We start from the raw sequence: 26,416 nt of genomic DNA, 5'->3' as shown, positions 1-26,416 counted from the left end.
GAATTTAAAAAAAAAAAAACTTTTTTTTCAAAAAAAATTTTTTTTCAAAAAAAAATTTGGACCCCAAAAAATGGAGTAGGCATGATAGCAATCGCGAAATTGCATGTTTAACCCCCATAGCAACCCCATCTTTCAAGCATGGCAGCCATTTTGGCAGCCATCTTTGTTAAACATAGTGGCTGTTATCTCATGAATGCCTGAACGGATTTCCATTCGGATTTTTTTGTTTGAAAGCTGTGAGCAATGTGGACACACGTGGTGCATTATCTAGGCATGGGTGTGCATGATCCGTGCACACCCAATTACATGGAAGTCTATGGAGACGAATGGCAGGTGGGAGTACGGAGGTATGTTAAAATGGCGGTCAATGTGTTAAAGGAGAAGTTCACCCCCAAAATGACTTTTTTTCTATTGATTAGTCACGCCATGGAGAGTAGAGTTCAATAATATGTTTTGGTTTTTGTCGCATTCCTAAGACAAAAATGTGATAACAATAAATTTACCCCCATTCATTCCGGATGGTGACCCGTTTCGAAACGGGTCACCATCCGGAATCAATGGGGGTAAATTTACTCAAATCAAATTTTTGTCTTAGGAATGCGACAAAAAACAAAAAATATTATTGAACTCTACTCTCCATGGCGTGACTAATCAATAGAAAAAAAGTCATTTTGGGGGTGAACTACTCCTTTAAGCTATTGAAAAATAGCAGATATACAAGCTTGTAGATCTGCTATTTTTGAAAAGTCATGAAGATTTGTGCAAATCTTTGAATATACAGCATGTATTTTGAAAAGCGAACATTTGTAACTCAACATTTGCTTCTGGGGGGGTCACTGGAACTAAATATTTTGAGATGGGGGTCCGCGGCCAAATACATAGCATTTTGGGGGTCCTTGAGCATCACTGACATAAAAACATTGGTTTTTCAAAAAACCTTAGAAGGATTTAGAAGACACTTATAGAATGGGGTCAAAAATATTCAAAGAATTTTCACGGTTTAAAAAAAATAGAAGATCTACAAGCTCGCAGCGCTGTGAGCTTGTATATCTGCTATTTTTTAATAGTTAAAATAATGTGTAAAATAATGTGTAAAATAATGCGTTCCTCTCCTCAGGTTCCGGCGGGCCTGTTCATCCCCAGCATGGCCATCGGGGCCATAGCGGGCCGCATCGTGGGCATCGCGGTGGAGCAGCTGGCGTACTACCACCACGACTGGTTCCTGTTCAAAGAGTGGTGCGAGGTGGGCGCCGACTGCATCACCCCGGGCCTCTACGCCATGGTGGGGGCCGCCGCGTGTCTGGGTGAGTCCAACCAAAGATGTTCAATAAATTATTAAAAGGTACACCATCCAAATTGGAGCCACTAGAGGCGAAATGGTACACAAATACTACAAATCTTGTCCTAAGTAGGTCGTCTGATACTCTCGAACGTCCGATGTTTACAGGGTGCGTTGCAGGACTGTTTAAAGGGAATCAAGAATTGGATGGCACAGAACTTTCTACAGCTTAATGCTGATAAAACTGAAATCCTCATCATAGGCCCTGAGAGGACCGCTAACATGATTCGTCAATCCCTTGGTCCACTGGCATCTAATGTCACTAACAATGCAAAGAACCTTGGTGTCTTCTTTGACAACCACATGAACTTTGAGTTTCATGTTAAGAAGGTCACCCAGTCTTGCTTCTACCACCTGCGCAATATAGCCAAAATCAAACCAATCATCACCTCACAAGATCTTGAAAAAATCATACATGCTTTTGTTTCTTCCCGGTTAGATTATTGTAATGGACTCTATACCACCCTGAGCCTTTCCGCTATTCACCGTTTACAGTTAGTTCAAAATGCCGCTGCCAGAATCCTTACAAACACACACCGTAGAGCACATATCACACCGGTCCTAGCCGCACTTCATTGGCTTCCCATCAAGTCCCGTATTGATTTTAAAATTTTATTAACTACTTATAAAGCATTAAATGGGCTGGCCCCACTTTATATCAAGGACCTATTACAACCTAAGCCTAACACGCGCTCCCTCAGGTCCTCCGACAAAGGCCTTCTTATTGTACCTACAACTAATCTTGTCACTAAGGGTGACCGGGCCTTTGCGGCAGTTGCCCCAAAACTCTGGAATGCTCTACCGCTGACTATAAAAAATGCAGAGTCAGTTGAAGGTTTTAAGAACTTGTTAAAAACACACTTGTTCCGTCAGCATTTTGTTTCATGAAGTGTTATTCTCATTCTTATAGTTATTTTACTGACCGACTTGTGCAGTCTTTTGTTTGTTTCTTTTGTTTCTTTTATTCTTGTTTTATTACCACTATGTGCCTTATTTTAACTTGTTTGTGTATACTTTGTCCATTGTACAGCACTTTGTAACTTTGTTTTGAAAGGTGCTTTATAAATAAAATTTACTTACTTACTTACTTACGTTGCTGGGACTGGGACTGGGATTTTCTCCTGATTTGTCTCTCTGATCCAATATTTAGTTCAGTGAACATATGGGACTAAAGACTCGTTCAGAAGCTCTGGTCACGTTCACTCTTCCAACTAATAGACTCCAACCTGCTTCCAGTCTCCTAAAAATACTGGAAGCAAGACTGGAAACTGTAGATTTTCTCTATCTTAAAGGGATAGTTCACCCCCAACATGACCTCTTCTATCGATTACTCACCCCATGCACAAAAAACAAAGATATCCATGATTTCAAGTCTCCATGGGGTGGGATAGAAAATAAATAAAGATTTTGTTTTGGTGGGTGACCTATCCCTTTATATTTCACCTTTTCCCTTCATATAATAGACATTTAAGTGAAGTCAAAAGTACAATATTTGTATTTGAAATATTGTGTAGTGAAAGTAAGTAATCCAAATCTATAAATGCTCAGAAAAAGTGCAGATACATTTTAAAGGTACTGTACTTAGTAGTTACTGGTTGTTGGCTCTGTGAACTGTGGTTTTGGGTGGCTGACTTAATGTCAATAAGATTCTAATCGTTCCTCTGCCCCTTCCCGTCCCATCATCGGTGCGTCCCAGGCGGCGTGACCCGCATGACCGTCTCCCTGGTGGTCATCGTGTTCGAGCTGACCGGCGGCCTGGAGTACATCGTGCCGCTCATGGCGGCCGTCATGACCAGCAAGTGGGTGGGCGACGCGTTCGGCCGCGAGGGCATCTACGAGGCGCACATCCGCCTCAACGGCTACCCCTTCCTGGATGCCAAGGAGGAGTTCACGCACACCACGCTGGCCCGGGAGGTGATGCGGCCGCGGCGGGGCGACCAGCCGCTTGCCGTGCTGACGCAGGACGACCTGACGGTGGAGGAGCTGCAGGCGATCATCAGCGACACCAGCTTCAACGGCTTCCCCGTCATCGTGTCCAAGGAGTCCCAGAGGCTGGTGGGCTTCGCGCTGCGCAGGGACATCACCATCGCTATAGGTGAGTGCTGCTAAGAGGTTTTTACATGAACCCATTTAGAACGGGTACACATTATTGTGTATCGTTATTTTATGCTTTAATTGTTGAAAAATAGCAGATATACAAGCTCACAGCACGGCACCGAGTGCCGCGCTGCGAGCTTGTAGATCTGCTATTTTTGAAAAATCGTGAAAATTAGAATTTTTACCCGATTCTATAAGTGTCTTTTGAATCCTTCTAAGACTTTTTGAAAAACCTATGTTTCTATGTCAGCAATCTGGCCAGCCATCGTCAAAGAGAAGATTCTTTTCACTTAACTGGAGCTCAGTTAGTCTGTGATTGAGAGACTACTATGTCAGTGGTTCTCAAAACTTTTCATGTGAAGGACCCCCAAAATGATATGTATTTGGCCACGGACCCCCATCTCAAAATATTTAGTTCCAGGGACCCCCCCAGAGGCAGAGATTTGAGTTACAAAACTCTGCTTTGAAAAATATATATTGAAAAATGTGCACACATTTTCACGATTTAAAAAAAATAGATCTACAAGCTTGCAGCGCAGCACTCGGTGCCACACTGTGAGCTTGTAGATCTGCTATTTTTCAATAGCTAAAGCATTCCATAATTCTAGGCCTAAATGGGTTAAAAGCACTTTTTTTTCTCTGTCTCTTTGCTATTCAGGGTCCTACTGTATTTGACTCGTATTTACAAATGTCATCATTTGCATAGGCAAGTCAGGAAGTGACTTGAGTTTTTTTTTTACAAAACACTGGACCCCTCCTTTTGTGGCTTACCAGACTGAGAAGCGAGAAGTGAGAGAAAAAGAAAACGCTGAACATAGCACAATCAGTCTGGATTCCAGCCTACACTTACCCGCCCCCACAAACATGAAAATAGTATTACTAACACAGTTTAAAAGGAGTGAGATTAGCATTAACCTAAATGTTTTCCGCTCCCACTGAGAATGGATCATTGGTAATGGTGACATGCTGGCCAAACAGGCAGCTGTTTATTTCATTTGTCTAGTCAAGTCCAACAAGTTCAGGACATTATCACTTTGCTGTAATGAAGGCTTTGAGACCATGGGAAGACAACATTTCAGCTATATTTTGCCAGGTCCAAAACTAGAAAAATTATCAAAATTACTCGTCTCTACTTCTTCTGTGTTTCGAGCTCGGGGATCTGCTTCGTTTGATACTTTTGTGTGAAGTAGGGCATTCATTTATGACAAAGTTAGAATATGGAGACAGCAACACTATATTATATTATATTACCCCAGTTCTATTGTCTCCATTGTGTGAATGTGCTCTGTTTCCAAGGCCATCCCAGGTTACGTCTGCCCCCCTCCTCCATATTATGCATGGCAGCCTTTCTGCTGACTGGGATCTCTGTGTCAGCATGTGCCCTCAGTTTGTCCCCATAAACGACTTAAGTGGATTAAAGTGCAACTTGAACAAATAGTTAATGTTCCTGCCCTCCCTCTGTCTCTATTTCTCTCTTCCTCTTTTCTTTTCCGTTTTCACTTTTATCTCTCTGTCTCTTTCCCGTTGTCTGTCCCCTTCTGTTCAGCATTAACTCATTGCTTTCATTAAAAATCGACTCTCTGGGTTATCGGCCATGATTTTCTTACCTTTTAAATTGTGTGGCGCGTGCACAATGGTGCACGGATTGTGCACGATCTCTGGATCAATCAGCATTTGATGAGGCAATATGAGTGGAGACGGTATTCTAGGTGGTGATGGTTATGCTTTAATGTATGATATCATCATGGGGAGAAGTACTGTAACACTCAAGTCAGTGGTACGAATCGTACCGTACGATAGTTCTGCCAACAGCACAGGGCTCAGAACATAATTAGTTATACTGTAGCTGCTTCAAGGACAAGCGGAACCATAACAAAGATAGGCTGTACCAAAACAATAGCTATCAGGCCTAGTGGAGACATCAAGGCTCTTACAAGCTATCAAATATACTGTATTTTATAAGTAAGTGGTATAAAGCTTAGATATAAGCAACCACAATAACAATACAGTATAATGAACAATTCCTCTGCACTGTCCCCTTCTGTTTCTCTTTCTTCCCTCCCTCCCTCCCTCCCTCCACTCCGTCCATCCATCCTGGCCCCCAAACTGGGGAATGAACTCCCCATTGCAATTAGAAGTGCAGACTCACTCCCTAGCTTCTGCCGTGGTCTGAAGACTCCCCTCTTCAGACTCCACCTTGGACCATAGCACTTTACTGTAGCACTGGCCTACCCTCGATGACCATACAGGGTTTTTTTATAGACTGATGCCAGGCTATTTTCGACTTTACATCCTATCGTACATCAAATATATACTGTGTATAGCTTCAATGTACAGACAGGTCTACCTACAGTCGTGGACAAAAGTATTGGCACCCTTGCATTTGTAAAACAGAAAAAAATAAATCTTCCTGAAGCTTGGCAAATTAAAAAATATTTTGCATCAACATATGTATTTATTTCATTTGCAGAGGAACAACATAAAACTGGAATACATACAGAATCCAACTCATTCTACACAGAAAATTGCATAAATACTAACCACTAATCCACCCAGTAAATCCTCATGCTGCTGTTTTGTGTCACACACTGAGCATGGACCAAACAAAAAAGGAGAGAATTGTCAGGAGGTCAGATTGCAGCCAAACATGGACAATCTCAAGGCGATTGTGTGTTTTGTGTGTTTCTTTTTAAACAAATGCAAGGGTGCCAATACTTTTGTCCACGACGTACGTATTTAGTGTTGATGTTGATGCATTGATGGATGTACCTTGTGCTTGTCCGTGCCTATTGTAAATTTCTCTGGATTAAGAGCGTCTGCTAAATGCCTGTATTGTAAATCCCAACAGAGAACGCGCGTCGTAAGCAGGAGGGCATCGTGCTGACCTCCAGGGTGTACTTCACCCAGCACGCCCCCACCCTGCCGGCCGACAGCCCCCGGCCCCTCAAGCTGCGCTCTATCCTGGACATGAGCCCCTTCACCGTCACCGACCACACGCCCATGGAGATCGTGGTGGACATCTTCAGGAAGATGGGCCTCCGCCAGTGTCTGGTCACTCACAACGGGTGAGTAAGAGAGTAGCGAGGGTTCCTTAGGGATCCTTTTAGGATTTAATACAGATCCTGGTTCCTTAACGATTCCGATCCCTATAGCGTGTTCCAAATGAAACCTCACAGGACTGTAACTCTTGAGAGTGTACAAATGGAACCGAATGGACCCGTACAGGTCCATTTGCTTCCATTTGTACACTCTCTCAGAGTTATGGTGGGCCTTAAAATAAAACATTGTAATGTACTTGTACAGCAGATGTGCAGACCACATACCAGCTCAGTCGGTGTGATGAAAAACAGTTCCGGAAACGTTTTCCAAATGTGATGGAACCGATTCCGGTTCCTCAGTGTTCGATCCGGTTACTCCGGTTCCGGTTCCCAACCCTATAAGAGACTGGAACGGAATGGAGAAAAACAAATCGTACAATATGTGCTTGCACATTTGTACAAAAACTCAATGTGATGATTGCGTGATTTGGAGCAGGGAAGAAATAGCACTGAGGGAAACGGCAGACAACATTCTTCTTCCTCCCCCAGTTCTCCTCTCTTTTTAAAACATTTTAAAAGGGGGCAACAGTGAACAGACAATCACGTGTGCGCGCACACACACGCACGCCCACACCGTTGCAATGCATGGTCCCTGTAACCTGCATGTTCTGTGACCCTAGCCAGAGTTACACTTGATTGCGTGCCGATTTTGTGCACCAACAATAGCAGATCAACAAGACTGCAGATCAGCTATGTGTGGTGCTTGACACAGACGTGCAACTAAGTATAAAGTATATATCATCCTTAACTGTCCTGTCCTGTACCCTGTTACTGAATGAACACCAGCTGGTTTGTTCAGTAGTGGAGACTCGACTACAGCAAATTAACTCACACAAGGCAACTTTCTTAAGGAAGCCAGTGTACGTCTGCTCCCAAAAACAAGAAGTGAAAGGGAATTTGGGCTTGGGGAAGAAAGTTCAGAAGTTATTGAGCGTGATTTGTCATAAGATTAATAAAGGAGAACAATAACACTGTTCATGGTTAATGTTAGCACTTGAAGTTCTTTCACCATCAGGTGCTCTGGTTGTCAGAGATTCAATCAGGGAAGGAACCATAGCCTGTCTAGGGAGCCACCTGCTGGGGAGATTTATTAATTACAGGACACATTGTTTACAGCCTTTTAATTAGCCATCTAATGCCCAGTTGTGACGAAGTGAATTAGGAAAGAGTAGTGCAGGGTCTCAGGTCTCGTATAGCAGCAGCATGTTTTTATTCATTTTGTTTTTAAATCTTTGTTTTGAATCCTTGTTTATCACCCCAAATTTTATTTTATTTTGTATTTTTATTTAGTTTTGATACCGTGATGATGAGTGTGAGCGATTCGCTTCAGTCAATATCTGAAGGAGAGAAAAAAAAAACGTCAAGACTAATCAAATACATTCAATTAACTATTCCTCATTTCCATTAAATTCTATCACAGAAACAACTCCACTGACCACTCGTACAAACACTAGTGTCCCAATTCCAGTACCTCACAATTCCACTTTTTTATTAACCGTTTTATTACGTTGCTATTATGTTGACTGCCTTTTTTATGTTGTGTAGCGTTAAGTTTTAAGTTATTCATTTGTGTTTAAGTTATCCCTGTTATGTATGCTTTTGTGCTGCTGCTGTCTTGTCTCTCTCTCTCTCCCTCTCTGTCTCTCTCTCTTGTTGTTGTTGTTGTTGTTGTGTTCGGGGTTGTTGGTCGAGTAACGGGTGTGTGTTGCAGGATTGTGTTGGGCATCATCACAAAGAAGAATATTTTATCACATCTGGAGGAACTGAAGCAACACACGGAGCCCCTGGTGACTAGCCACGCCCCCTCCCTCTTTTAAACCCCTCCTCCTCCCCCCCACACACACCCACACATCCGTTCTCTTAGGCTCCGCCTCTTAGGAAGGGATGCATGAAACTTGTGCTGTGGAGAGTTTATGCTGTATATTTATATTTATACCGTAGTGCTGACAGTTCCCGGTGCTTCCCATAAAGAAGCCACCATCTTCTTTTCTTCTCCTTCCTCCCGTCGTTCTTGTCACTTAACTTTTAGTAAGCACTCTTTAACTTTTGGTGGATTTGGTGGTTTGGTGTGGACTGCCTTCTAACGTAGATGTTCATCGTAGCTACTGTAAAAAAAATAAAACAAAAAGCGTAGAGCATCATTTCCTGGCATCCATTGTCATCACTAAGCGGCTATTATTCCATTGCAGTTTAGCTTGAATACATCTTCGCTAGTTCTTTTTCCTATAACTTGGTATTATACATTCCTGTAATGGAGGACCTTTTTAATGGGAACTGTCACAAACAAAGAGACTTTGCTAGTTTCCCTGACTATGATATAGCTTTGCCAGTCCACACTCATTCAGCTTCACCTTATAGTTCCAGTAACTCCTGCTTTGTAGTGTGTGAGCTGTGTGTCACAAAGCATGTCCTGTTAACCACTAGAACCCTAGATGCCACTGGTTCTCAAAGTGTAACTCTCTGGGTTCCTTTTCGGGGCTGGTGGTGGAGGAGGGTCTAAATCAGTGGTTCCCAAACAGTGAGTTGGGACCTATTAGTGGGTTGTGGACATATTTGTATGGGTCCCTTCATTTTATTTTTTGTTTCCTACATTTTGTTTTTAATTATTATTATTTTTGAAACATTTTCAAAAAACATTCACAAAAAAAAGCGAAATATTTCATTAATTAAAAACAAAATTCTGTGATTATTTTTTTCAGTAATTTCATGAAGAAATCACAGAAATTCCATAATTTAGAACACATCTACAAGCTCACAACATGACACGAAGTGACACGTTTTGAGCTTGTAGATCTGCTGTTTTGGGTCTAATTCTCTTTTAGGTCTCAAGCTAAAAGGTTTGGGAACCACTGTTCTAAATTGACCGTTACAAGTTAAGGGGAGACCTTGACATTTAAAAGTTTGAGAACGATTACTATATACAGCACTTCATTGTGTGGAGAATAGCTGTTTGCAAGCTTGTAGTTCTGGTATTTTCGCTATAGTTTTGTTAATCTTTGGCTATGATAATATAACGCCCAAAAGAGGGACGCCAGGGTTAAAGTGGTTAAAGGACCATAGCGGCATCACTAAATGTTTTGGTCTATAGTACAACCTGGGCCATATGACGTACGTCAAACGCTGAGCATGTGCTTTTCTGCTAAATAGATTTACAGAAAAGGCCTATTTAGTTTATTAGATTTTGTCTCTCTAGTCATTAAAACGTTGTCAAATTGACCTGAATAATGTAGTCACTGTTGGCTAAACATCACGGTGCACTTAAGATTTACATGTACATTTAAAGTTTTAGCATTTACATTTTTTTTACCTGTCCCATGGTCAATCCTAGTCTCACATAGCCAGGGCCCATGAGTTTTAATGGAGGTTTAATCCCTGACTGGATCACATTTGGATTGGGGGTGTTTAAGATATTGTTTGACAAAGGACCACTTAACCCATTGTGTATATTCGTATAATTGGTCCTCATGCTCAATATAAGATGGAACCATTTCGGTCCACTCGGTCTGTCTCCGAAGGAGAATGTAGACAGTTCAGAAACCTGCTCACCAGTTACGTCCGGATAAGGTCTGACTCTGGTAATTTAGAAGCTTTCAAACCAATTATCTTTTTCTTTATTCTTAATGCAAATCAATGGTTTCTATATCAGCATGCTAACTTTCTAGGAAGAGAAATGCGATAGTTTCAATTACCTAGGAATCCCCATCTATGTAAGGCTTCTAAACTGTCCACAGCCCACCAGATTAGATGCGGAGTGAGCAGATGGACATTGTACCAGCTTTTAATGAGCATTAGTGAGGAATGAGGACCAATTATATCGTTGCTGTCTGGCATAGAAACCTTAGCTCCATATTTTAACTTTCTATGCTTTTCATAAATTAATACCCTATACTTTGTCATACTACAGTGGCACAAAAGTAGCAAAGATAACCCATCTACAAGCTCTTGCATCGCCATGCGTTTTTGAGCATATACCGGTAGTTATGGAAAGGTTATGAATGGATATTGACATGTAGTGATGCTGGTATGGTCCTTCAGGATTTGTAGAAGACTTTGAAATAGCATTTTATATGTGCAGTTAGCTGTCATGTCATTCCCCCACCCCTAGAAGGCAATATCTTCATAATTAATCTTTTGTATGTGTGTTTGTGTGTGTGATCTATAAGAATCATGTTTAAAGATTATTATTGCATCATATACTACATACAGTCAAGTAGCCATTCCCCCCTACTCATCTCTCTCACACACGCACACACACCATAAGACAGCCATCTCTTGGGAAAAGTTATCTACCACAGTTAACGACTTTTTTTTTCCTTTCTTTTTTTAAATTCTTTCTAATGCTCCACGCCCCCGGGTCTGAACAGATCGATGACATCTGACCCTGACGTGTAGCCACCGCGACCCAAACATCCACTTGGCGAGTAGCTAGCCGCCTTTGGGAAGCAGATCCTTGTTTGTTTATCTCTAAGGGATGTGGGGGGGACATCGATTATTTTTAGGGGTGCAACATTTAATGAAACTAATCGATATAATCGATTATATAACATAACAATTATCCTATTTTGGGCAAGTCATCGAACGACATGTCCAAAATAAGGATATTATATTAGGTGGAGATCTTTCAAAAATAGAGAAAATAGCCGATCTACAAGATCACAACGTGTAGCGGCGCAATACGTTGTGAGCTTGTAGTTCGGATAAAACTAATAAATATTTACGGAGCACAATTATCGGTTATTGGATCAAAAAAGTAAAAAAAGTGAGCGATTGAACGATCACCAAGAAAATAATGGACAGTTGCAGCCCTAATTATTTTCTGGAAGGCAACGAAGGAGGGAGGGAGGAGAGATTTAGAGGGATATGTTCCATTTCCCCAAGTATCCCCAGTGGTGGAAAAACGTACTCACGTTTTACTTATGTAAAAGTATCAGTAATGCAATGTAGAAATACTCTGTTTCAAGTAAAAGTCCAGAATTTACGTAAAAAATTATTGGTATCAAAATGTACTTCTTAAAGTAACAAAAGTATACAATACTCATTATGCAGAAGGTCCCATTTATCATAGGTATAATATTAAAACATCTTTTGAAAATAGCAGATCCACAAGCTTGTAGATCTTCTGTTTTCGAATAGCCAAAGTTTAAATAGGGATGAAGTGGTTAATGTACGTTTTATTATAATAATAACCTAAATCTCCAAAGTCTTCAAATAACTGTAGTGGAGTAAAATGTACAATATTTGCCTCTGAAATGTAGTGTAGAGTAGAAGTATCTATTGACAAAAAAGTAATTTTGGGGGGTGAACTACTCCTTTAAGTTCTCTACTTGAGTACATGTTCATAGTTACTTTCTACCACTGTTTAGAGGGATATGTTGGATCCCCCAGTATCTCTCCCCTCTTCCTCTTCCTCCAAGCCTCCACTGGTACTAGAAGGGTGTGTACTAGTAGTGGTACAATGATGTACCTGTGGTGTGATTTACGGTGTAGCAGTAGTGGTTCTAGTGAGCTAGCTGTTCGAGGCCTGGGTTTATTCTTGGTCGCGCATGGTTTCAGCACTCCAGAAATGGCCGCTCTACAAGCGACACGGCGCGTTGCGTTGCTAACTTGTAGACCGTCTGTTTTCAGTAAGCGACACCGCCGCGCAACCCAGAATAAATGAGCCGTAATACTCTGACCAAGCCAATCAATCCCCTCTACTTCCTCCATGTTGTCACCCCACCCTTAAACTCCTCACCCCACTTCAACATCCCCCAAACCTCTCTGTTATGATTCCATCCAGTCTTAGCCTGGTGTCCCAAATGCATTTTAGCGCTATTGTTACTGTCACTTATTAGTTTATACGTAGACAAATATGGCCCTCTAGGGCTAATTTGCCTTTGGGAGATTCTGCTTTGCTTCACTTAGCCAGTATTTCATTACTCCTGCTGCTCTGTAGTTGTATACTGTAGTACTAAATCAAAGCTCCACTCCTACAGGTCATGGCCTCCCAGAGGCCGTCTCAACTCACACCTGGGTTCAATTGCTGCTCATATTGTATTTTACTGTATGTGCATTTTATCTGTTTAAAAATAGTTCAAATATACAGTTGAGTGGAAAGGTGTTATAGGCTTCCTCTGGGCACCAGACAAGTATCAATTCTACCTCATGAGTATTAATTAAGCACAACTGAATTACAGTAGAACTGTACAGAAAGTATTCAGTACTTTGTGCATACCCAATACAAAGGCAAATTCTATAAGAAATCGATTTTAAACTTTATTTCACATTAGTAAAAAAATAAAAAAACGAAAATAACATTTACAGAGTAATAAGAGTGACGTCTTGTGTTGCATGGATATGAATACAGCTGTGCCTTGAGATTTGTACTTGCTCTTTGGTGTGCCTTGGACAACATGTGTGGAAAACCACTGTACTAATGACCAGTCTGTCCTGCTGCCTGGTGGTGACCCTGGTTTAGATGAAACTATTTGGAGCCGAGGTCTGCATTGTTCTCTCCCGGTTAGCCAACCACCTCTCCTGACCACTACCACCTCTTCCTGCCCAGACACACGTTTCTCTCCAAGGTCTCTCTTCACCTGATCCTTAAAGGACCGTACCTGCGTCACCACATTGTCATTTACTATTCACAACTTTGCCCATAATATATAATTGTACGTCTAGGGTACTTTTTTCAGGCCAATTCTTAGCTGAGAGAGGGATGAAGCAGGACCTCCACTACTTATTGTATACAATTATGTTGCAGATTCAGAACTTTTTAATAGATTTCATAGATTCAGAACTTTTTAATAGATTTCATAGATAGTGAAACACATTTAAAAACTGTTCAAATAGCTCATCTACAAGCTCAACATTTCGATGTAGATTTCGATTCTCATTGAACTACTACTACTATATGTTTTTCAAAATAGTAAAATATGGCTAATAGGTTTAGGGATAAGGGGTAAGACGGTGCGCAAGATAGGGCCCTAAGTGTACAAGAGTGATGTGTGGAACAGAGAGCTGAATCTAGGACGCATCTGAAACCAGGGGTTTTCACAAGGCTGTATTCATATGCCTAGCACATCCAGAATGTTTTCCACAGCTTTTCATCACGATTAGCAGTGACTAGGGACGAGTAAGGACCAAATATAACATCATAATGCACTCTAAAGAAGAAGGGAGAATTGTTCTCGTTTTTATGTATGGTATGTGCCATGTGGTCAACGTTGTGATTAGATGATGCCGGTATGGTCCTTTTTAAAACCGTTGGTACTTGCTGCTCACTACGGTCATTTGTAAACATTATGAAATGTAATGCGTCCCATTTTCATGACACCTCATTCCAGAAATCAAAAGGTGCCGACTCGTAAGTTGCTCTTGAATCAGCCTGACCAGGCGCTAAGAAGAATATTGAGCCAAGTCAGACCCATTGTCTGTTGTTTGGTTGGCAATGAAGAAGTATTCTGTACAAGGAGAGGACAAGGGAGGAGTCTATTTTAAAATTGAGTGTCTGAAAATTTGGCATGTATAAGACAATTATTTGATTTGGATTTGGATGACCATACACTTGAGCCTTCTCTTTGCAGTCAGGGTGTCCTGCTGACTGGCTGGGAACGTGAGCAGAAACGGGGACAAAGACAGGAAAATATAAACAGATACGGTGTCGCACACAGGAAAAAAGTGCATTGTTGGAACAGGTCCTAACAATATTGTCTCCTCACTTGTCCTCTCAGACCCTGAATGCCACGAGAGCAATCATGTCTCCTCCTTTTCCCACTCCTCCATAGGTTCTCTTGTGTTCACACTACTTCCTGTTCACCACTTCCTGTTTCCTGTAGGAATCCAGTTCACTCTGCTGCTCACCAGGCTTCTGGAACCGCTCTCCCGACAGCGACGTCTCAAATGGCACCCCGCTGCCCCCTGTGGCGTGGAGCGCGCTTATAAAAAACTAGCATTATGCGAGTGTGCGCAACATATTTAAGCGTGTCGAATCTTCACGAATGCAGTCGGTGGCGGGGTGCCATTTTTGAACGTCATCACATTCACTCACTCCTCCTGCAGTATTACTCACCTCCTCTTCTCTCCACCGGCTGTAGTTCTTCAGGAACTCGTGTTTTTGTTGGCACGGCTGCTGTTGATGCGTTTGACACATTAAAAAGTGTCTCTCTTTACCTTGAGGTCCATGCGGCGAATGATATTTGATCCGATAACGTGTTTTCTTTTGGCGTTTTAGTGTGGTGGCAAAGAAGCTGTTTGTTTTTGCTTTTTTGCTCACGTCTAATAGCATTTTTTTAGCTCTTCCCATGTTATTAAAAAATAAAAAGCAAAGAAAACACCTTTTTGTAAAAAAAAAAGAAGAAAAGAAAAACTGGAAAAATGTGTCAGACCTCTTTATTCACCTGTTGAACCGAGCCATTGTGCCAACAAAAACATGACGTCATTCTGTCTTCCAACACCACACATGGACATGGGATGCTGCCATCTTAAGCCCGAGTTATACTTTGTTGTGTGCAGCTGTCGTGAATCAAAAACGGCCTATATTATCTACATGTTTGGATCTGCAATTTATATTTATATATTTTATATTTGCCATGAAGACACCGTGCACACAACCAAGTATAAAATAGCCATTACTCCTACTGACTCTCTCTCTCTTCTATCCCCCCCTCACCACCACTACCTCTCTCTCTCTCTCTGCCTCTACTCTGTCCCCCCCTGCAGGCGGCTCCTTGGTATTATCACAAAAAAAGACATCCTGCGTCACATGGCCCAAATGGCCGACAAAGACCCAGAGTCCATCATGTTCAACTGATCCCCTCCTTCATGGACCGAGGGACGATAGGAGGAGGGCGAGGAGGAGAGGACAGCGAGGAGGAGGAGGAGGTGGTGCACCTCCTGGACGGCTCCAATCTCTGACATACGGCCCCGCCCCCTTGATTCCCCCCAGACTCCATAGAATCCACTACCGCCAAACACTAAGGTGACCCCTGTCCACAGGCCCCCCTGCTGAGAGACTGCCCCGCCCCAACACCCCCCGGTGGCCATAAGAGGGACATAAAAAAAAGGACGATGAGACAAGAGACTCAATTTATTATCATTTGGCTGCTGAGGACTGTGTGAAATCACAGGTTGAGGAGGGGTATAGGTAGTATATATACACACACACATACACACACACACACACACACACACACACACACACACACACACACACACACACACATATATACATACATACATACATACACACACACACACACACACACAGGAACACACTTTTACAGACCGCTATATGCACACGGCTATCACACTTTTTGCACAGATGTCACCCCAACCAAGCATGCTTTCCGGTGTGCCGCTGAAACGCCCCCTGGCAGTCACATACAGTACAAACACACAGAGCTGGGAACGTGCAAACATGACGCAACCACAACGAATCCCCTTCGCCCCCTAATATAGAAACGCACGCACGCCGCTAACACGTCACGTCGCGCCCTGCCTGCTTGTCCCGCTTCTGTCGGCTTGGCAGTGGACGCTGCTGGCGCGCCGCGTCGCGTGCTGGCCTGGCTTCAGGGGTCGGAGGTCGGAATGATCCGCTGGTGAGGCGAGGAGGGACCGTCGGACACCTTGAGATGACGCCAGGCCGCCGCCGTCCCTTAGATTTAAACTCCTCAAACACACACACACACACACACACACACACACACACACACACACACAGACACACACGCGCGCAAACCCGTCCATCCTTCTTCAAAGAGCATTGTTTACCTGTGAAATGTGTGTTGTTATTTGTGTGTGTGCGCTTGTGAACGTGCGTTGTATCGCTAAGCACCTCTACATTCCGGTCAGGTTGCTGATGTAACTCCAGCCCCGCTCCCCACACGAGCAAGGCAGCCTATTTGAGGTGGCTTTTAATGTGAGTGTGTGTGTGTGTGTGTGAGTGAGAGAGAGAGAGAGGTGGATGCACGCTGTATTTCAAGAACAGAAAGGTTCCCCTTTAGGAGGAATAAGTGTGCATAAAAGTCAATATGAGTTAATGTCTGAGCCATGGTGAACTGTATGTATGTATGTGTGTGTGTGTGTGTGTGTGTGCGTGCGTGCGTGCGTGCGTGCGTTAGATGACGGACACCCATCGACCTCCGCTCTGTCCATTGAAAGTGGACGGGGTACGTACTGTAAAGGGGGGAGGGGGAAGAAGAAAAAACTAGTTTGTGTTCTTCTGTGTAAAGTTACTCTGTTACAGGATCCCACACACGCATACACACAAAACAAAACAACTTTTCTTTTGTTTTCTTCTATTACTATGCTACTACTTTTAGAGTATTGATCTTGCTATAATCAACTAACTTTTTACAGCTTGACACAAAAAAATACAAGACTGGAAATTGGCACTTTTTCTTTCAAAGTGGAGTCAGTAATTTCGTGAGGAGGATGATGATGATGATGCTGCAGCACAGTGGCCGTGTTAAAAAGAAAAAAAAACTCCCTCCACCCCTCTTCTCACTGATGCTGTATCAAGGTGTGTTGAGAAGTAATGTTCTGTATTTCCAAACAGTAACTTAAACTTTTTTTCTCATTGGATATCCATGTCATCATCCCCTTGGCAGCGTCCCTGAGAAATGAATGCAAAGTCCCTAAAGCTAGATTTATACCTGGTTGTGCACCAGTTTGTCACACACAGAAAATGGCAGATCTCCAAGGTTGTAGATCTGCTATTTTCAGTGAACGACCTGGTGCTGTAAGTATATACAGTACATGTTCTACTAATGCTTCTCAAAAGGGTTGCGTGATGAAGTCTATATCGGCCAAAGAGTCGTCGCAATCTCTGAAAGCAACGTTCAAGAGAACTCAAGTTTCTGGCTAAAAAACAACCGGCAGAAGCCAAGAGCCTTGCCTTATTGGTTGGGCAAAGGCATTAGAAAAAACTAAAATATGACAAAACATGAGGCAATAATCTGCCACCTCCTCCGCCACATGACTGGTTAAAAATGTATTTTGTGGATATTTCTTGCCCTTTGATTTAACATCATTGGAGTAACGGGTGTTTGGGGTTTACTGCAAAGGTACAGTAAGATGTTACTCACATAGAAAGCAAAGTCAAATTGATTTTGAAATGCTTATTTGGGATTCCCTGTATTGTCTGACACTCACATCCTATGATGGCGGGCACAGCCCTGTGGTACCTGAGGTAGAATAAAGTAAATGCTAACAATTGTATGCTTATGCTAGTTGACCCATGTCTTTGGTTCATTTATACCATAGGTTAGCGGTTCTCAAAGTGGCAAAGTGGCATGGTTTGGGGACACCCGGGGGTCCTTGATGGGATTCCAGGGGGTCCCCAGCTAAATGATTGATCAGTTCGGAACCAAATGGACCCTTACGGATCTGTAACTCAGACCTTTTTCAGGGTCCATTTTGTTCCATTTGTACACAAGCTATGGAGGTCTGTGGCCTATTGCATACCAAACTTGGCATCCCTGAAATAAAGACCCCTGCTGTAGGTGTACTGTCCACAAACCCTTGCCTCTGCTTTTCATGAGTGGAAGGTGTGAAATAAACATGTCATCGCATTGCTTCTAATCATAGTGGGTATATAGCTTGAGGAACCGTTCAGTGGACGGGTGGCACCATCTTGGGAGGTTTTTCGCAATTTTTTTCTCCTCCTACATTCACCTTATTATTGATTAGACCCATCTACACACACCACGTCCACTAAGTGTCCTAACAACACATCTGGGCCTGTCGTTATTTGTGTACGTTCCAATGCAGGAGCAGAGATGAAGCAAAGCCTACTCTACTTGTGCACTTGTCAAAGTGGTCCCCCAGCCCACCGTTTCTCGTTCCGTTGTCCCCCTCAATAACGTCACGTCCCCTGCATCACAATTCTCCACCATTTTCCCGGAAACGCAGTATTGGCCATTGTTGTGTTTGTATTCATATATAATATAATAATGATGCATGAATCTGCTATCGACGCAAAAGCGCATACGTATATCCGTATGGCGCGGATTAGAGGGAATAAAGGACTTCAGGGACGGGGTGGAGGATTGGGAAAACGGAGGCAAATGTAACGACCGGGATTCAAACCCAGGTCTACCGTGTGGAAAGACAAATATATTAACCCCTAGGCTAAAGGGAATTCCCCATCAAACCTTTAAGGTTGTGAGCCACCCTGCTACACTCTTCGGTCTAGCTGGCTGTTTGGATGTTTTGGGCTTTCCACGTGCGAGACCCGGGTTCGAATCCTGAGTGTTACACAAACAAGTAGCACCTTATACCCTGCAGAGTGAGCGAGACTCCAGAAATGTCCGTGTGAGAGCGATGGAGGGAGGCGTTATTCATTGTTTTTCTTTCTTTCTAATGCAGTGACTGTCCTATGTGTTGACAAAGGAGAGCCATCGCCTTTGTTAACCGTTGGTGTTGCCTAACATTGTATTTCATACTGATTGATGTTTTTCCTTTTCTTTTTCTTTTCTTTTTTTATTTATGGGTAGTTATTATAGTTGTACATTACGAAGAATTTTTATGTATGATTAAATTGATGGTTTGATTGTACAATAAAAAAAAGAAAAGTAAAGATTAAAATTTGTTTTAAATTAAAAACACAAATGTTCCAAGTTGCATAGCGTGAGTCTGGATGCTTTCTTTTCTAAGCATGTAAAATGTGTAGTAGAGTGGGAAATATACTCCTAATCTGTGTTTCTACATTGGAAAAAGAAAAATATACAAAATGATAAGCTATATTAAAAAATCACACCCGTGTGAACTGAGCGGTGGTTTACCCCCCCCCCCCCCCCCCTTCCCCCCTGTGTGTGTGTGTGTGTGTGTGTGTGTGCGTGTGTGTGTGCCTGGTCTGGCCTGGCCTGAACAACAGCGCCCCTCCCTTAACATGTGTGGTCATAAAAGGTACTGCAGGCCTGCAGGCTACATACAGACACACACACACGCACACACACACGCATACACACACGGCCACGAATAGGAGACTGTGTAACCACCGCTCAAAAAGTTGTCAAAATGTCCTACGGTATGTACCATTTCTTATGCAAATTGATGCTGGCATTATTATTTTTTTAAAGTATTTTCACTTTATATCTCAGCCAATAATAGAGCACTTATTTAACAAATAAGGTGTCTAGACCTATATTTGTAGGCTCAAGGATCATAATGAAACTATTCTTAAAGTCTACTTGTGGCATGCTGGTGTGCAAATACTGTAAGTGCTGCCATAACAATATAATCACATTTCTACCAATTGTACCAACTTTCTTTGCCATCTGCAAACTAGTTGCTTACCAATAGCTTTCTTCACCAATGTGTTCATAAATGTGTCAAATAACACCTCAATTAGTTCCAACCCAACTCCTCTGGGAAACTCCTATGAGACAGACTCATTCACCAATACCTTCGTAAATGTTCTGTGAATTCCTAAGAGAAGTTGGTATGAACTGGACACACCCCATGCAAATCTGCTGCGGACGAGCCAAACAAATATAGACCTCTATGGGAAAATGAACAGAAACGGTCTCCCAAACCTGGGACTGAAGATGTGCACAGAGCTTACTACTCTGTTTTCACAGCTGCAGCTTTCCTGTCCTGGGTGGATTCAACATCCTAACCGCATGCCTACACGCACACATGCACACAGGGATGTCCAAGACAAGCTTGCTTGACACCGCAACATTAATTGTCTTTTACCCTTCTTGTTAACCCCCGAAATAACTGCATATCATTTTTGTAGCAATGGTAAAAATATTGGGCTTCACATTTAGGGTGCTTAGGGACTGAAAGGTTCCCAGGTTCCCCCAGAGTTGGTGTCGAAGTGTCCTTGAGCAAGACACTGAACCCCTAATTGCTTCCGATGAGGAGGTTGGTGCCTTGCATTTCCTCTGACATTTTCTCTCCTAAACCAATTTATCTTTTGTTTTATTGCTAGAATTATATTGCTGCATGTTAATTTTGACCCTTCAGGATACAACACACATACCACTTTCAAGATGAACAGAATTGAAGAAAGAAGTCTCAGTCCATTGGAGGCAAGTAAATGGGCATAGGTTTGGTTCCTTGGCTACATAATAGATACAAAATATGGATCAGAAACCATAAGAAACTAGAAGCAGTGCTCTTCCGAGCACAGGTCTCCACCAGGCCACACAAATCGGCCTGTTATAGCGCCACCATGAGGCTGATTTAAAAAATGTGGGGCAGAGGTTCTGAATTAGCATCCAGGGAGTGTGTGTGCTCAGTTTGGCAGCGATCGGGCCAACGGCGCCGGAGATTAGCTGGTAACAACCAGGCCACACAAATCGGCCTGTTATAGCGCCACCATGAGGCTGATTTGAAAAATGTGGGGCAGAGGTTCTAGATTGGCATCCAGGGAGTGTGTGTGCTCAGTTTGGCAGCGATCTGGCCAACGGCGACTGAGATTAGCTGCACACAAACTGCGAGGACACACGGACGGACGGACGGACGCACGGACGGACGGAGGGGAAAACATACTCTCCCTCAGCCTTCGGCTGGTGGAGACAATAAGACATAGATGGCCGTTTCTGATGGAGACCACTATATTCTTAGGAACTGGACAGAGGTTGATTAGCCTACAGATGCATTAAAGAAAGCCTTCTGAGTTCCTATTCCCAGAAATGAAGACAGCTTTTAAAGGGTATTATCTCAAGGATGTTTGTACAAATCTGACAACGTAAGACCAGTAATAGATGACCAAGCCGCCAAGGTGAGGTCACGGATGTTCGCATGTTGATATCTTCACAAGTGAATCCATATATCAGTGGCAAAATAGTTCATATCCAGAGAGGTGTCTGTCTTTGACTTCGATAAGATTGTTGACGTGCTTGATGTTAAGAGAGAGAGATCCAAAACATGTCATTCAGTAGCGCCATGTCACCCTGTGACTCTTGTATTGTTGTAGGAGATTGGAGCAACAAGGCCATCTTGTTACAAAGATGGAGGGAGAGAGACTAGACTCCAGTTCTCAGATAGTTAAACTCTGACATTAAATAAAGATTTGCCATGAAGAGTGTAGGTCAGCTCATAAAATGTAACAGTCAAATATGAATCTCATACAATAAGTGTAAAATATACCTAACAACACTACAGCACCTCACTACTCTAAGATAATGTCATCTGCAAGTGTGACTTGTGTTGCGGCAACCACACTGGTTAGACTGACACAATATGCTCAGGGTTTCTCAAAGTGGGTGCATGCCATTGCACCTTAGGGTGCCGTGATGCAAGTCCCGGGGTGCTGCTGAATATTTGGCTAATATTTGGAATTCATTCATCGCGCTTGTAGATCTGCTATTTTTGTTGAATGTCCCCCTCAGAATAATGATGCAAGGCAGGCCTTGAAACTAACTTTAACCTATAGGCCTTTATTCTTCTTTAGTGTACACGATTGGGGATACTGTGTGTTTATATTATGCTGCAAACTTGTGTAATACAGACAGAGTTTAGGCTTTTGATGCTGTATTATTTGTATTATCATAAAAAAATACAAATTTAAAACGGGCCTTAAAATTGTTTGAGAACTTACACTTTATCAAGCCGCTGCAACACAGGTTATTTATCCTTACCTTTTTTTTTGCATGTTCTGTGATGTAAAAACTTTATTCACTCATTCAGGACATGGTGTTAAACAGCAATAAGGCTCTGGTAGTATGGTACTCCTGGTTTACCTTGACAGGGTTCAACTCCCTGCGGTGCCCTGCTGACTTATTCACCTTATGTCCTGTTGTATGTTTAGCTGAAATGTTATGGGGAATGGACTGGCAGTACCTGTGTAGCCTACTTGTCGGGGCCAAATCTGCCCTTCAAAGCCAGAGTGCAGTAACTGTTTTTGGACACACTGACTTATTTGTGTATCCCAAAGGTCAGATTAGCCTTCAGGATATTGGGGGGTAAACAATTACCTCAAAACCAGACGTACAGTGTGTAAAATCACTTATATGCCTAAACAGTCTGTCATTTGTCTGACAAGTTGAAACACAAAAAGGTTTTTGTTCGTAGTTACTGCGCTCTGGCTTTCTAGCGCAGAAATGTATAGATTTTTGACAGTTATGCCTGATTCACATTTACTTTATACTAGGTGTAAGAGAGTCAAGGACCCACAAATGAATATGTATTTGGCTGCAGACCCCCATCTGAAAAGAGTTTGTGCCAGGGAATACCGATAAGAAAGGTAAAACTAGAAGCAGTGCTCTTCCGAGCACAGGTCTCCACCAGGCTGTGCGTCCTGGTGGTGCAATCCTGCAAACTTTGGAAGCTAATATTAGCCAATCAGGATGGCATATGAAATATCAGACGGATCGGACTTGATCACATGACTATAGAGATACTGTGTACCGATTTGCGTGATTTTTGGATAAAATCTCAAGGAGTAATATCCAAAAATGTGTTTTACATAAGTCGGCCCAAAGGTGGCGCTATAAAAGGCTTATGTGAAAAATGCAGGGCAAAGGTTTATCGTTAGCTTCTAGGGAGTGCGCTTGCAAAGTTTGAAATTGATCGGTGGAGTTATAGGTAAAACCACAAATCGGCCTGTTATAGCGCCACCATGAGGCTGATTTCAAAAAATTTAAGTGGCATTTCTTCTTCGACCTAGTGGGAACGTGTGTGCGCGATTTCATGATGATTGCACTTTGCGTTTAGGATTTGAGGCATTTTGTTCCAAACGGCTCAAACCTACAAACTTTGGAAGCCAATCTTAGCCAATCAGGATGGAATATGCAAAATCGGACAGATCCGTGTCGATCACATGACTGTGGAGATACTGCCTACCGATTTGTAGGATTTTTGGCCAAAATCTGTAAGACTAGTGCACCAAAATGTGTTTTGCGAACATCGGCCACTAGGTGGCGCTAGAAAAGGCCCATTTGAAAAATTTAGGGCAGAGGTTCTAGATTGGCATCCAGGGAGTGTGTGTGCTCACTTTGGCAGCGTCCGGGCCAACGGCGACTGAGATTAGGTGCTCACAAACTGCGAGGACGCACGGACGCACGCACGCACGGACGGACGGACACACGGACGGAGGGGAAAACATACTCTCCCTCAGCCTTCGGCTGGTGGAGACAATAACATTTTCAAGATTATCAAAAGAAGAAAAAAAAGTGTGGTCTATAAGGTCCTAGATTCTAATTGTGAAGACTAATGTCCACCACGTTACGTTAGTCTTCAAAAGAAACCAGGATCACTGGACCATATCAACAGAGTGAAGTCCTGTCACATGTTATCACACTGTTGAATGATTTTCTTGCAATCTTCTATACATGTTTCAGAGAAAAGGTCCTTGGCTGGATTTGACCACACAACCTCTGGTACACATACATAGCGTTTTAACTCAGGGAGCCACCATGCCCTCCATAATAGGCCTATGCAAAGCAAGCAGAGGATTGAAGAAGTGTTATTGACCGCTGTTAGACGAGCAACCCGCTGGCTACACCAAGGTGTTTGAGGGCTTTTTCCACCTTTATTAATAGGTGTACAGTAGGCTGACAGGAAACGGGATATCCCTTTAAAAGGGGATTTCAGTGTCAGGTTCACATAATTATGAAATAATAGGCAGTGGTGTGTTCTAGACTTTTTTCTAGACGCAGCTGCTGTTCTTGGCGTCGCCTGTTCGTCATTCATCGGCAATCATCGCCATGATGGTATTTTAGCCTTGGAAAGGTACAAGTAATACAGCAATATAGGAGGACTGAGATGGTCTACTGAACTCTAGTGGTATAAAGATGCGCCTCTCTGTGTTGAGGTTCCAGGTTCAAATCATGTTGCTGTATTACTTGGACCTTTCCAAGGCTAAAATACGAATACATTACTCAAAAGCGCCAAAATACATCTATAATGAGTGATGGTGTAGTGGACTAAAGATTTGACTCATGGTGTGGGGGTTCCATGTTCAAATCTCACTTTTCCTACTTTGCTGTGTTTCTTTAACATTTCTTTCAAGGTTAAAATACTAAAGAATTAGTCAAAAGCATTTGCTCTAAATGAGATATGGTCTAGTGGTCTAAAGATCAGAGTTTAAAGTGGTCTAAAGTTCAGAGTTTATGTTCAAATCCTGGTTCTCATGCAGATCATTGCTGTGTTACATGTACCTTCTCAAGGTTAAAATACAAAAAAAGTAGTCAAAATCACCAGAATATACCTGCTCCTAGAGATGGTGTAGTGGTTTAAAGATCTGACTCTCAATACAGGAGTCGCATGTTCAAATCCCAGTCCTCCTACACTTCATTGCTTGTGAACTTTGATCTTTTCAAGGCTAAAATACAAGAGCAAACTCAAAAGAACCAGGAGATACCTCCTGAGGGCCCAAAGGTGCTTTGGCTCAATGGTATGGTCGCTTGGACGGTTGTCCCTGTTACAGGCAGGTTTCAGACAGGTTCAAGTCCCATGCCCAAGGTACATGGAGGACCATCGTGGAGGGGTGTCCCTCCCCCTGTTTCCTGAGAGCTAAAGGTGGGGGGTTATATCTGAAAGAACTCTGTCCAACTGAAATTTTACAGTAAACATTTTTGACCTACATGCCTTGAGAGCACTGGAAGAAATTGAGAGAATTGAGACAATTTTAGCCTAAAAAAAGGTCAACATACTCCAGAGTTAGACTGTAGGGTGAGTGGGATTTGAACATGGCACCACTTAACTGAGAGTCCAAGCATTAGACCATTAGGCCATCTCTCTCTGTATGTACTGATGCTTTTGAGTTCTTATGTTGTATTTTAACCTTGAAAAGATCCAAGTAATAGAGCAGCAATTAGTAGGGTGAGTGGGATTTGAACACGGAACCTCCGCACCTAAAATCCGATCTTTTGACCACTACACCATCTCCAACCTAAAAATATTAGGTGCTTTTGAGTAATTTGTATTTTACCCATGAAAATGTAAAAGTAAAATGGCAATGTAGGAGAACTGAGATTTGTACATGGAACATCAGCAATGAGAGTTTGATCATTAAACCACTACTCCATCTCTCACTAACTTTTCAGTGCTCTTGAGTAATTATTTTGTATTTGAACCTTGAAAAGGTCCAAGTAAAACAAAAGTGTGGCAGGACTGAGATTTGAACATGGTACCTCTGAACTAAGAGACCACTCATCAGTCCACTAGACCATATGCAGGGTTGGCAACATTGGAATGTCAGAATCAACAAGATTTCAATTTCTATTTCTAATTTCTATATATATTTTTTCAAGGGGTTAGGGAGGAGATTCCCTAAACGGGATCTGAGGGTCCTCCCCCCAATAACTTAATCCTAATATATATATATATATATATATATATATATATATATATGTTACAGTATGTTCAAGAAACCAGTAAAAGTTGTCAAGGAGCACTCGTTTTGACGTTCACCACACACTAATCACCACCAGATGGCGACGTCAGCCACTGGATAAGAGAGTTACGTCACGCTTTGAACTCGCCGCAGACCGGAAGTGTTTACTCTTTATTTACTAGCCTAGCCTAGCCTAGCCTAGCCTAGCCTAGCCTAGCCTAGCCATTAGCTCCATTGTAGTCACTTGGACAGGGCGTTTAACGTGCGCTTGCCCAGGCCTTACGGCCTGGGCATAAATATAACGATTGCATTCACCACGGCTTCGTAACTCGCGCGGCGCTCCGCCGGCCGCGCGGCCCTGGCCCGCTCTTCGCGGCCACTCGCGCCTGCGGCGCTCGGGGGCGAAGAGCAGGACCAAGGTCCGCTGGCCTTCGCGCCGCTTGGGGCTTCGTGGACCCAGGGGGGCCTCGTAACTCGTTTGGGCTTCGTGGATACAGGGGGGCTTCGGTAGCCGCTCGCAGTGTCGTGGACAATAGAGCGGCGCACCGCCTGGAATACGTTGTTGTGGCGACCGCTTGCTCCGCCCCGTGCCGCATCACGAGTGCTCCGCGT

General features: G+C 42.8%; 1 protein-coding gene across 3 annotated transcripts in view; it reads left to right on the top strand.

Annotated features, from left to right (window-relative positions):
* Nucleotides 1–19,137, top strand: part of clcn3 (chloride channel 3) — a 49,156-nt gene extending 30,019 nt beyond the window's left edge. The window contains exons 10-14 of one of the 3 annotated variants that reach the window (XM_080742367.1): nucleotides 1,118–1,304; nucleotides 3,036–3,434; nucleotides 6,285–6,501; nucleotides 8,246–8,321; nucleotides 15,235–19,137. In XM_080742367.1, coding sequence (XP_080598493.1) covers nucleotides 1,118–1,304; nucleotides 3,036–3,434; nucleotides 6,285–6,501; nucleotides 8,246–8,321; nucleotides 15,235–15,429 — 1,074 coding nt within the window. In that variant the 3' untranslated portion in view covers nucleotides 15,430–19,137. The other 2 variants (XM_080742369.1, XM_080742368.1) reach the window with 2 other exon arrangements.
* The last annotated feature ends 7,279 nt before the right edge of the window (nucleotides 19,138–26,416 follow it).

This window comes from Nannobrachium achirus (assembly GCF_963921795.1).
Source record: "Nannobrachium achirus genome assembly, chromosome: 14".
Taxonomy (NCBI): Eukaryota; Metazoa; Chordata; class Actinopteri; order Myctophiformes; family Myctophidae; genus Nannobrachium; species Nannobrachium achirus.
Note: the sequence above shows the minus strand (reverse complement) of the source record. Positions and strands in the feature narration are given on the sequence as shown.